This window comes from Globicephala melas, chromosome 2 (assembly GCF_963455315.2).
Source record: "Globicephala melas chromosome 2, mGloMel1.2, whole genome shotgun sequence".
Taxonomy (NCBI): Eukaryota; Metazoa; Chordata; class Mammalia; order Artiodactyla; family Delphinidae; genus Globicephala; species Globicephala melas.
Window position 1 is genome coordinate 100,122,327 of NC_083315.2, and position 12,832 is coordinate 100,135,158.

Sequence of the window (12,832 nt, forward strand, 5' to 3'; positions counted from 1 at the left end):
ATTATCCTCCTGGCAGGTCATTGATGCCATATGACATTGGTTAGAAAACCAAATTTTCAGAAACAAAAAAATGAGTGAGGGGCACATGGTCTGATGGACAAAGCCTGAAACCAACTCATTTTATCTCAGTAGGAAAGCCAGAATGAACTGGGGAAAACCTCCAAGCTTTGCTTTTCCCTATCCTCTCCCTCTCCCCATTGCTTTTTCGATACATCTGGCTGCCAGTGTGTATGCCAGCCATCTAGTTGGGCACCCTCCTAGGTCTAAGGGGATTAGAGGGGCACCACTTATCCCTATGTGTCCCTGATAATCTGATAATGAAACCACTCTCCGGGCCCCAGGCCAGACAAAAGGCACTGGCGTGGCCATCTCCTCCTTCCCTGTGTTTCTTTCCCCCTTGGCTCCTGGTGGTGTAGTCTTTATGGCTTGCTGCTCCCTCCTACCCATTTCCAAATCATCATGGTCAGAAAGGAGCTGACCGATTTGGCATATAAGTCTTCTAAGAAATATCTGCCTGACCAGTTACATGATGACATGGGTTTATTTATGTATCTGTGTGTCTTTTTGAACCTGCCTCACAGGGAATGTGGTAAATGGAACTATTGGCAAGCAGATGGTTGACACACTGGTAGAGTCCTCTACCAATGTAGAAATGATCTTGAAATTCTTTGACATGTTCTTGAAACTTAAAGACTTAACTGGCTCAGACACCTTCAAAGAATATGACCCCGATGGGAAAGGGATCATCTCCAAAAAGGAATTCCAGAAGGCCATGGAAGGGCAAAAACAGTACACGCAGTCGGAGATTGACTTTCTCCTTTCGTGCGCAGAAGCGGATGAGAATGACATGTTTAATTACGTTGACTTTGTAGACCGGTTCCACGAGCCGGCCAAGGACATAGGGTTTAATGTGGCGGTGTTATTGACAAACCTCTCCGAACATATGCCAAATGATTCTCGCCTTAAGTGTCTGTTGGACCCAGCCGAAAGCGTACTCACTTACTTTGAACCGTACCTAGGACGCATTGAGATCATGGGTGAGGCCAAGAAGATTGAGCGTGTTTATTTTGAGATCAGTGAGTCCAGTCGAACTCAGTGGGAGAAGCCCCAGGTGAAGGAGTCTAAGCAGCAGTTCATCTTTGATGTCGTCAACGAAGGTGGAGAGCAGGAGAAGATGGAGCTGTTCGTGAACTTCTGTGAAGACACCATCTTTGAGATGCAGTTAGCCTCACAGATCTCAGAATCGGACTCAGCCGACAGGCCAGAAGAGGAGGAGGAAGAAAATGAAGACTCTTCCTATACGTTAGAAGTTGAGGGTGAAGAGGACGACAAGGCTTTTGAGTGTGCCTCTGCGTTTGCCGTGGCCTGTGCCTCAGTGAAGAGAAACGTGGCCAACTTTCTGAAGAGGGCCACCCTGAAGAACCTCAAGAAGCAGTGTAGGAAGGTAAAGAAGATGACTCTGAAGGAGCTGGTGAAGGTGTTCTTCTCTTTCTTCTGGACGTTGTTCGTGGGGCTCTTCCACTTGCTCTTCGCCATACTGGGAGGAATCTTTCAGATTCTCTGGAGCACAGTGTTTGGAGGGGGCCTCATAGAAGGCGCAAAGAACATCAGAGTCACAAAGATCCTGGGTGACATGCCTGACCCAACCCAATTTGGTATCCACGATGATGCAATGGAGGCTGAGAGGGCAGAAGTGCCCGAGCCGGGTATCGCCACGGAACTCGTGCACTTCGTAAAGGGGGAGAGGGGAGATGCGGAAATTATGTCAGATCTCTTTGGACTCCAGTCAAAGAAAGAAGGTGGCTTAAAGCATGGGCCTGAAGTGGGTTTGGGTGACCTCTCTGAGATTACTGGCAAGGATGAACCCCCCACGTTAGAGAGTACTGTACGGGAGAAAAGGAAAGCACAGGTAAGCATGATTTGTTTCTATCATCTTTCTTTATCCCTAGAAAAAGACTTGCCACTCTACCTTGCCGTCAGTACTGACACCAGTTCCTAGGAGGCAATGTTGTGTTAGACACCAGCTCATCTGTGATTACCCTGATCTGATAATTCCAGCTCTGCCATGTCTGGAGAGATGAGACTTAGGTGGTTGTCTCAACATCTAATTGCTGAATGGTCTTCCAGTTTACATTGTAGAGTTCAAACAGGATGGTCCTTGACCCTCAACTTGCTTCCACACCTTTATTAGGTTAGTTCTCAAGGCGCACAGGTTCATTCAGTAACTGAAAGCATAGAAAACCAGGTATAGCATACGAGGAGACCTTTCTGGTGAGATAAACTTCTGCAGTATCCTAAAAGGTCCAGATGTTATCATATGATTTAGCACAGTGCCCAGTGAGTTTTATCATGCTTGGGACATTTTCATCCTTGTGATGCAACCACTAGCCAGTTTGGACTTTGAGTCAGTCAACTAAATTAAGATAGCAGTAATTCAGAGCCCTTTGGCCATGGAAAGTTCTGGGCGTTGCAGCATCCAACTCACAGCATCATTCTAGCGATAAAGAGAGTATGGAGAGAAATGTAAAGAGATCAGAGCCCAAAGTCAACCTTTATTCATTTTGTTAAAAATAAATAAAGTTATTTATTTATTTATTTATTTATTTATTTATTTATTTATGGCTGAGTTGGGTCTTTGTTGCTGCACGGCGGGCTTTCTCTAGTTGCGGCGAGCAGGGGCTACTCTTCTTTGTGGTGCACGGACTTCTCATCGCGGTGGCTTCTCTCATTGCGGAGCACAGCCTCTAGGCGTGCGGGCTTCAGTAGTTGTGGCTCACGGGCTCTGGAGTGCAGGCTCAGTAGTTGTGGCACACAGGCTTAGTTGCTCCGCAGCATGTGGGATTTTCCCGGACCAGGGCTCAAACCCGTGTCCCCTGCACTGGCAGGCGGATTCTTAACCACTGCACCACTAGGGAAGCCCCTTTATTCATTTTTTACATGAATGTTTATTGAATAGTTAATGTGCACTTGTCACTGTTTTAGGCTCTGGGAATACAGTGGTGAATGAGAAATGCATCGTCCCTATAATTTAGTGGAAAAGATAGACATTGGACAGGTCAGTACAAGCATGAAGAACATTAGGAAGTCTATCAGGTGCTATGGAAATGTATAGGAGAGATGTCTCACCTGGGTTAGAGAGTCAGGGAGAGAAGTATCAGAATCATAAGCATTCTGACAGTATTAATTTATTTATTGTTTTGCTCCCTGATGTCACCCAGGGCCTAGAACAGAGTTTGATACATAAAAGGGACTCATTCAAGGCCCGCTACATGCCAGGCTGTGTTCCTAGGATATGAGAATACATTGATTAACAAAAGAGACAACACTTTTGTTTTAAAGGAGCTTAATTTCTAGTGGAAGGAGACAACAACTAATTATCATTTTTGACATATGCTAAAATAAATGAACAAGGTCGTGTGTTACAGAATGAAAGTGGGCCCTACTGTAAGTAGGATACTCAAGGAGCATCTGCAAAGGTATCATCTGAACCAAGTCCTGAAGAATGGCAGGCCCACCAAAAGCCAGGGCAGTCATATTCCAGGCAAATGGTACAGCATGTGCCAAGGTCCTGGTGCAGGGAAGGATTTGGAATGTCCCAGGAAAGGAACGAAGGTCTGAATGTTTGTGCTGGAAATGAGTCAAGTGATGCAAGGTGAAAATGGAGAGAAAGGCCATGATCATGTAGGCCTTATAGGCTTTGGTGTTAGGGAGCTTGAATTTTATTCTAAGTGCAATGGTCATCAGCCAGAGGGATTGGGGTGATGGAAGAGAATTGAAGATACTGTCTGATGGACGCAGGTTCTGGATTGGACCTGTGTTCCATCTCTCCCCGACCCCGTGAAGCAGTAGGACCACTGCCACGGGGCTCTGACAATGTCCTAGCAAAAGTTTTTTCTTTGGGTTGAATAATAACAGGGCGGTTATGTTTTCAAGCTTGAAGTCTTTGTCTTATCACTCTAGAGCAGCTTAATATATAGCAGGACATCTATGTTCTGTGATCCTGAGAAAAGCAGAAGCATAAGGAGAGAAAGCCATTGGGACTTCTGACCATGGAGAGCAAAACGGCCAGTGATACGGCTCATCACCATGAACTCGTTTATTTTGAGGAAAGTTTGACTGATTGTTATTTTTGTCTAGGCAGCAGAGACGAAAGCAGCTCATGAAACCGAAGGAAAAGTGGAGTCTGAGAAGGCAGAGTAAGTTCTTGGTGGCATGGACTGCTCTAACTGCTGTGCTTAATCGTTCTTGATGGTAACCGCCATTTTGTTGTTATGGTAAATAGAAAGCTTGATTTCTATTAACATAAGAAACAGATATTGTGCAGGCCCTGGATACATTTCTTTTTTTTCGTTTTTATGGCTGAGTAATATTCCATTGTGTGTGTGTGTGTGTGTGTGTGTGTGTATCTCTTCTTTATCCATGCAGCTATTGACGGACACTTCAGTTGCTTCCATATCTTGGCTATTGTAAATAACGCTGCTGTGAACACTGGGGTGCATGTATCTTTTGGAATTACTGTTTTCGTTTTCTTTGGATGTATACCCAGGAGTGAAATTGCTGGATCGTATAGGAGATCTATTTTTAGTTTTTTGAGGCATCTCCATACTGTTTTCCATAGTGGCTGCACCAATTTACATTCCCACCAACAGTGCACAAGGGTTTCCTTTTCTCCAGATCCTGGCCAGGACTGGTTATTTGTTGTCTTTTTGATGATAGCCATTCTGGCAGGCGTGAGGTTTTGTGGTTTTGATTTGCATTTCCCTGATAATTAGTGATGGTGAGCATCTCTTCATGTGTGGATACATTTCTTTTTACCCCATCTATACAATAAACACAGTCTAATAATTTTGTTCACTTTAGACTCCAGATAGTAGATCAGAGTTTCACCATCTGACCGAGCAAATTATCAAACACTCACACTTAGCAACTTCATATAATGTTGATGATGGTGATATCTAGTAATTACTGAATAACTGTTACATACCAGGCCTTTTGCTAAGCTCTTTTATACAATATCTCATTTAATTCCTACGACAAACTTAGAAGAATAGGTACTATGGGTAATGCCCATGAAAGCCTAGAAAATAAAGGACAACATTTCTGAAGGGGAAAAAGGTTGGTAAGGCTGAGTTCAGAAGAACTTGTATATAACTGATGTACACCTGTGACTGTGGCTCATCAAAGCAGGCACCGCTCCTAAATACAACGTTGACATCCAAGCACTATGGGTAATAAAGCCCTGAGGTCCCCACCCTCAAGGAATAATACATCTCCCACCCCCAGCCAAGATTTCTCTTTAGCTTCCCTGCCAGGGCCAGGCCTCCCCCTCCCCTCCGTGATGAGTGGGCTTCTCATTCCTGCAGCGCGGAAGATGGGGAGAAAGAGAACACGGCCAAAGAAGAGCAGGCCGAGGCCGGGTGGGCAGATGCGACCAAAAGGAAGAAGCGATGGTGTGGCCAGAAAATTGAGAAGCCTGAAGCCTTCATGGCCAGTTTCTTTAAAGGGCTGGAAATCTATCAGACCAAGCTGCTGGTGAGTGCTCTGGCCCTGGCCCCGCTCGGGTGCAGGCGCTGGCCCGGGCGGACCTCGGAGAAGCGGCCACTGACTTTGTTTCACGTTTGGTTAGTTGTTCTTCCTCGTCTTTCTCATTCCTCTTCCTTCCCTCTTCTCGATTATCTGTCTGTCCCTTCTGTGTTGGAGGGAAAGGAAAAGGGAAACGGCAGGTGCTGCAGCCCCTCTACCCCGCCCTCTCTCTAAAAGAGCTGCTCCTTTACGTGTGCTAGGTGGGGACTTGGCCCATCCTGGTCCAAAACTTCAGAAGTAGTGCGATCATTCAGATGCAGAAAGAACATTCCTGTGTTGTGTCAGGTTCTCACACTAGTCCTCAAAAGCTTTGTTACTCCACACACCCTCAGCCCAGCTTGTAATATCCTTTCTCTGGCAAATTGCCCACTGAGGCACAGTTGCTGAAAGCCAGGACTACACCTCCCAGCACCATTGGTGGGAGCCCCCCTCCACGGAGAGGGTGAGAGCTTCCCCAAGCAGCTACCATTCCAGGCCTCAAGTGTCGATTTTTCCCGGGAAGATGGCAGTGGGTATGGGAATGGTTCCCCCTAAAAGGGGAGAGGCAGAAGCGCTGGGTCTGTGACTTACAAAGAGACAGAGACTCTCAGCCTCAGTCTGGCTGCAGCCAGGGTGGGAGCTTCAGGGGTCTTCGGTGGGCCTAGATCACTCATAATTTCCAAATGGACCGCTTACTTGCTGTGTGGAGGGTACACGCACACGCGCGCACACGTACCTTCGTAACAGCACGAGTCCTGTGCTGGCGGCGTGTTTAGGCATTTGCTTCCCTGAGGTTTAAACCAGAGCAGCGTTCCCTTGAGCATCATTCTAAGCAATTTTTAAAAAAATCATCCATTTTGGTCCCCCCAAATAAGTTGTAAGAAGGCCAGGACAGTCCTAGATGAGTGGTTACCAAAGAGTAGGAGTCGTCCTGTGTAAACTTCTAATCAGAGAAGATCATCGGTGTGAAAGAGGGAAGGTCCTTCTCCCTGCCAGAGCTCTTCTACTTCTGCCTGTCCTTTTCTTTTCAGCACTACCTGGCCAGGAATTTCTACAACCTGAGGCTCCTTGCTCTGTTTGTAGCCTTCGCTATCAACTTCATCCTGCTCTTTTACAAGGTGATACGTCATTCAGGGGGTATTTGGTGAATAGATTATATACTTTTTAAAAAGTAATAGAGGTTATGCTCTCAATTCAAGCAAAAACTTTAAGGAAATTTCTAAGACACTGGCTCCTAAAAAAAGGACACTGTCTTTAGCAGTGGGGAGAATAGAGAGACTGGTTGTAAGGGAAGCCAGTTAAGGCACCATTTCAATCATTCAGGCTTGTTTTAGTTACTACTTAATTCTTCAGACATTTGTTGGGTGTCTACAATGGGCTAGACTCTATATTAGGAGCTGTAAGGTATTTCAAACTGAATGATAAATACAGTTCTTTCCCTGAGGAATAAGGTAACAAAGAACCATGATAGTTGGCTCGTGTGTTAGAATTATTATGAAGGAAGAATTAATAGGAGTTGGTTTCTGGATGTGGAAGACAGGGACTCATCAAGATAAATGAAGATTTTGAATGTTGGTAAGTGGGTTTTGTACACTGTAGATGCGTAATAAATGTTAGTAGAATGAACTAATGAATGCTGTAGGTCCTGGATTCTTTTTTGGCATCGTCTTTAACTGGCTATTCTGTCTCTTGCCTCTCTCCCTTCCTATTGAAAACCACAAATCTAATTTTTATAAAACATGCTCTTATCCACATCAATAGTGCACTTGATAAACTAATGGCTTGCTGTTGCCCACAGCAGAAAAATGGACGTCTGTAGAGGGGTGTGGCGAAGGCTAGCTTTAAACACATGGAGAGGTTGAGGTGACTCAGCCATGCATGTGGAGACAGCCAGCAAGCAGCTGGACATGCACGGTAACAGCCTCAAAGGCGCCAATTTGGGAGTCACTGTGTAAGGATGGCAGTGAAGCCACAGGTGTTAATGGCATCTAAGAAAGAAGGGAAATGTCTGCACTTGTGCATATGCGAGTTTGTCCTAGCCTCCTCCCAGGCTGTAGCATTTTTTTTTTAATTTATTTGTTTTATTTATTTATTTTTGGCTGTGTTGGGTCTTCGTTGCTGCGCGCGGGCTTTCTCTAGTTGCGGCGAGCGGGGGCTACTCTTCGTTGCAGTGCGTGGGCTTCTCATTGCGGTGGCTTCTCTTGTTGCGGAGCACAGGCTCTAGGCGTGCGGGCTTCAGTAGTTGTGGCACACGGGCTCAGGAGTTGTGGCTCATGGGCTCTAGAGCACAGGCTCAGTAGTTGTGGCGCACGGGCTTAGTTGCTTAGCCACTGTGCCACTGGGGAAGCCCCAGGCCGTAGCATTTCAAAGATTACCTCCTGCAGCTGAAGGATTGTAGCACATGTAGTAACACTTTCCTAACTTTTCAATTTTTGGCTTGTTTTCAAGAGAGAGGTTTTGTCTCTTAAAACTTTTGTTTGCAGTTATTAGAGATCCTGGAGATTCCCAGGAACAAGTTACCTAAAAACCTCATTCCCTCATCGAGTAATACGGAATCACTACTATTTGCACAGCAAATGCCAGCAGTATAAAATATGTGGGGAGAGCCCAGTGGCGGAGGTCTTTCCGGTGTTTCTAAGAGAGTGTGTGTTTTGGGCCAGGTCACCGAGGAACCTTTAGAAGAAGAGACAGAAGACATTGCAAACCTGTGGAATTCCTTTAATGATGAGGAAGAGGAAGAAGCAGTGGTATTCTTTGTCCTGCAGGAGAGCACTGGATATATGGCCCCAACATTGCGAGCCCTGGCCGTTATCCACACCATCATTTCTTTAGTCTGCGTGGTGGGCTATTACTGCCTGAAGGTAAGTTGCCAGCCACTCTGAATGTAATCAGACTCCTTGGGGAAGAAGCATCGTTTTTTGAACCCAGCCAGCCCTTTGTTCTCTAAGACTTTAGACTAATAGCCTAAGGTTGGTGAAGCCACAGCCTGGGCACCACCCAGGAGCGGGTTAAAACTGCAGACTCTTGCCCCCTACCCAAGCCTTTTAAATCAGAATCTGCAGTGAACATGATCCGCAGGTGATCTGTATTCACACTCTGGCTTGAGAAGCCTTGGTCCAGGAGCCTCACTTCAGCCACCCCTCGTGACATTTCACAGAATCCAAATCGTCGGGCTGAGTCACGCATGGAGCTGGTAATGAGGGGCTCTTCTCACCTTTGCATTTATGTTGAAATTTTTATAAAAATCCTTTTCACCTTTCAGAAATGATTAGGTCTTAGCTATTTGAGATGAGTTACTGTTTCCGTTGTCCTATTGCTGCATAACAAATCACCCCCCAGAATTCAATGGCTTAAAATGATAACCATTTTCTCTCTGATTCTGTGTCTGCCTGGGCACATTAGAGCGGTTCCTCTGCTCCCTGTACAAGTGGTCACATCAGCAACCAGCTGGGAGCTCAGATGGGCTACTGTCCAAGACGGCCCATGCACGTTGGCAAGGGAACAGCTGGAAGGCTGGGCTCAGTTGGGGTAGCTGGACCTCTCTCCCCCTCCTTGTAGACTCAGGGCATCTCCCTTTCCATGTGGTCTCTTCACATGCTCTCTCCAGCTGGGTAGCCGGACTTCTTGCACATGATGGCTTGGGTGTCCAAAAAAGAGCACACATGGAAGCTGCTAGACCTTCTTAAGGCTTAGGCCCAGAACTGGCAAGGTGCCATTTCTACCACATTCTGTTGATTCAGGCAGGTCACAGGGCCAGCCAAGATTCAGTGTTGCACAGAGGGTGAAGGGGGCTACACAAGGGCATGAATAGCAGGAGATGTGGTTCTCTGGGGCCATCTTCAGGCACTGCTATAGTTTTGTCAATCTTCAGTCATTCTGTTTTAGGTGTTCCAAGTCCAGTTCTGTTTCTACTACATACACCACAATTGTTTTTTCTCATTACATTTTTTCTTACTTCTCTTAAGTAGGAAGTTTCCTTGGCCCTATACCAAGCCACCTTTTCCCTGAGAAGAGTCCAGGAAGTCTTTTCCTATCCTTGTGGCTCTCACTTCCCCCAGTGGACTGCAGTATCACTTAGGAAGTCCAGCTGCTCTACTGGAGAGACCATGTGTCCTAATCTGCCCTGAGGCCTCCACTGTAACAATGAAAGAATGGATTCTGGAGCCTGGCCTCCGGGGTTGGACCCACAGCTCTGCCACTTAACCTCGCCATTCCTCTGTTTCCTCATCTGCAAAAAAAATGACTATGATAATAATAACACCAACCGCTGAAGTTGCTAAAGGGAGGATTTAAATGAATTAACATGTGTAAAATACTCAGGGCCAGACGTAGTAAACATGAGAGCATGTTCGCTACTATTCCTTAGTTCACCATCTAGAGCTCAGCTTGTCGGCTAGGGTACAGGTAACCTAGAGAAAACAAAAATAAACACTAGCTAGGGAATAAAAATGTGGAAGTTGTACTTACGAGGGAATACAAATTCCTAAAAGATTGACGGAGAATGCTTCAAATCCCAGTGATCAGTACTGATCTAAAACTTGATATTATTATTGTAATTCAGAGTCACCGCGACACACAGCAGACACTAGTCAGGGTGGCTTTCCCTGCTTCCCCTCCCACATGATCCATGAACCAACACCAGCCACTGATTCTGCAGTGTGCAATGTCCATTAGTGGCCTTTGCCACCTTCCTGTCATGATTCTTTTATTTTCTCAGTGTTGTTGCCTTGTTTAAAAAAAAGGGTAAGCAGGAACTATATTCAATATCCTGTGATAAACCATCATAGAAACGAATATGAAAAAGAAGGTATATGTATGTACAACTGAGTCACTTTGCTATATACCAGAAACTAACACAACATTGTAAATCAACTATACTTCAGTGAAATAAATTTTAAAAATAAAAAATAAATAATTAAGGGAGGAAGAAAAAGGGTAAGCAGTAACACTTTACGAACCATTATCTAAATTTTGCCTTTTTGTCTTGGAAATAAAGGAGCAGCGTGAGTTGTACGGATATCATGAGATTTGAGAGGGAGTTATTAGAAGAAACAGTTTGGAGACCAAGGTCTCAGGGATGTTGCCAAGTAACCAGTAGCTTCCCAGGTGGATGGGAAGCCCTAGCTCTGTCTGAGCTAAGCTTTTCTGGCTAGTGGAGCTCTGGCTTTTCTGCCTTCTCATTTCCTGGGATTCCAGTCGTATCCTCTGACCTTGCTCATTCTGTCCCTTATCTGAAGTGTGTGTGTGTCTGGCGATGGTTGGAGCAAGTGGATTATCTTCCCAGCATTTTCTGTGTATGTACTGCTTTTGTGATAGGTCTTTAGAACCATGCCACCATGTGTAGGCTAGAAGCAGTCATAACTATAAGAGAATGGGAAACGATGGTAGGGAACAAATAAGTGTGCCAGGCAGGAGCTCTTCTCGGAAGGAATGTCAGGAAGAAAATTTCAATAGCGAGAGACTATGCACAGAGCCCAGTGAATCCTCTCATTGTAACCATTAAGCCATATTTCATTAATCAGAATTCAAAGACATGAGATGAATATGACCCTAGCCATTGAAGGGGGTTGGAACTCTTCATCGTATTTCTGCAGCTGTCCAATATATTCTAGCATAGTTTATTATGCTTTCTAAGTCTTGGTTTACCTCCAGCCTAAGTGTTTTAGGAGACCTAAGTCACTCGGCCCTGTGATTCATCTAAATGTGGTCTTCTCACCAGGACGGGTCAAGAAGTCCACAGTTTGTAACACTATCAGCTGTTTAAAGGATGACCCAAATCATATCAGCTTTGGAGAGGGAGGTGTGTGAGCCAGAGGACTGAGAAGTGATTTCTTTGGCTTTGGACCCACAACGAGGCACCCTAAGAATCCCACTACAAAGAGTTTGTTGCCCTGAAGTTGGAAGGCCAATTTGTGAGATACGCGTGGGAGAGGATGCTTTCATTAGAAAGCCTTCTCTGAGTAACCGGTGTCTTCCCACTCCTAGGTTCCTTTGGTGGTATTCAAAAGAGAAAAAGAAATCGCCAGGAAGCTGGAGTTTGATGGCCTGTATATCACCGAACAGCCTTCTGAAGATGACATCAAGGGGCAATGGGATCGCTTGGTAATCAACACACCGTAAGTTTCCCCCCACCCCAAAAAGAAAACGGAGTTTCTATTGTAAATAGGATAATACCTTCTTCAGCAGCCCTGGAGACTGATTAATATAAGCCTTGCTTTGGTTTCTGGGACTTGTTTTCTCCCCTGCCTTTTCACAAAGTAGCCTGTCGTGCCTCCAACAGTTATATGTGTCCCTATGCATTTAATGGGGGACAGAGGATATCATCGGAAAGTGCTGAGCATTTTTAATTAAGACCAGATGGTCCAGCACAACACTACTTAATCTAGTTTTCCATGTTCGAGTCGTACAGTGTTTCCCTGGCCCGGGGTTTCAGTGATCAAACTGATCAGCTTCTCCAGAGTCCCCAGATGGCACAGCAGCCCTGTGACAGCACCATCTCTGAAGTCTTCTCCCTAAACAAATAGCCTGGTTGGTACTAGAACGCCTCCCAATATAATTTGATAGGCAGTTCCACGGGCAGTTAAAATAGGCCCATCTGGGTGGGGATGTTAGGACCCGTGGGGTGAAGCCTGCCTTCTAGGTAGGCACGTGTACAAGTGCTAACGTGGTGGAGACAAGCATTGATTCTAGAGGCAAAGAGGTAGAATACTGAGTCAGCTTGATAACGTAGACACCCGTGACCTAGGGCGAGGGAATCAGGTTTTATAAACCTCAGTTTCCTCTTCATTAATAGAGGGATGAGAATACCACCGCCTGCAGTCCTGGGAGGCCTCATGAATGGATTGTCACATGCTTGGTACAGTGCCTGGCGCATGGCTGTTCGTTATTCCCTTCCCCTGTTAAAGAAAAATGGCCATCACCAATAAGTCGGACAGAGAAAGGCAAACACCGTATGATATCACTTATCTGTGGAATCTAAAAACACAACACAGAGAATGTAACAAAAAAGCAGCAGACTCACTGATACAGAGAACCAGTGGTTGCCAGCGGGGAGAGGGAAGGGAGAAGGGGCGATATAGGGACGGGGATTAAGAGGTATAAACGATTAGGTATAAAATAAGCCACAAGGATATATTGTACAACACAGGGATTATGGCCAAATGATTAAGATTGTACATTTTAAGTTATGTATATTTTACCACAATAAAAATTTAGGAAAATAATGACCGTCACCATGAGCAAAGGTGATGCTCTAACGCCGGTGTATTCA

At 45.4% G+C, this 12,832-nt stretch overlaps 1 protein-coding gene across 1 annotated transcript in view; it reads left to right on the forward strand.

Moving 5' to 3' along the window:
• Positions 1-12,832, forward strand: part of RYR3 (ryanodine receptor 3) — a 364,723-nt gene that overhangs the window by 336,083 nt on the left and 15,808 nt on the right. Inside the window, exons 88-93 of the mRNA XM_060293473.1 lie at positions 582-1,909; positions 4,138-4,196; positions 5,364-5,532; positions 6,594-6,680; positions 8,223-8,423; positions 11,548-11,678. Coding sequence (XP_060149456.1) covers positions 582-1,909; positions 4,138-4,196; positions 5,364-5,532; positions 6,594-6,680; positions 8,223-8,423; positions 11,548-11,678 — 1,975 coding nt within the window. The remainder of the gene's footprint in view (positions 1-581; positions 1,910-4,137; positions 4,197-5,363; positions 5,533-6,593; positions 6,681-8,222; positions 8,424-11,547; positions 11,679-12,832) is intronic.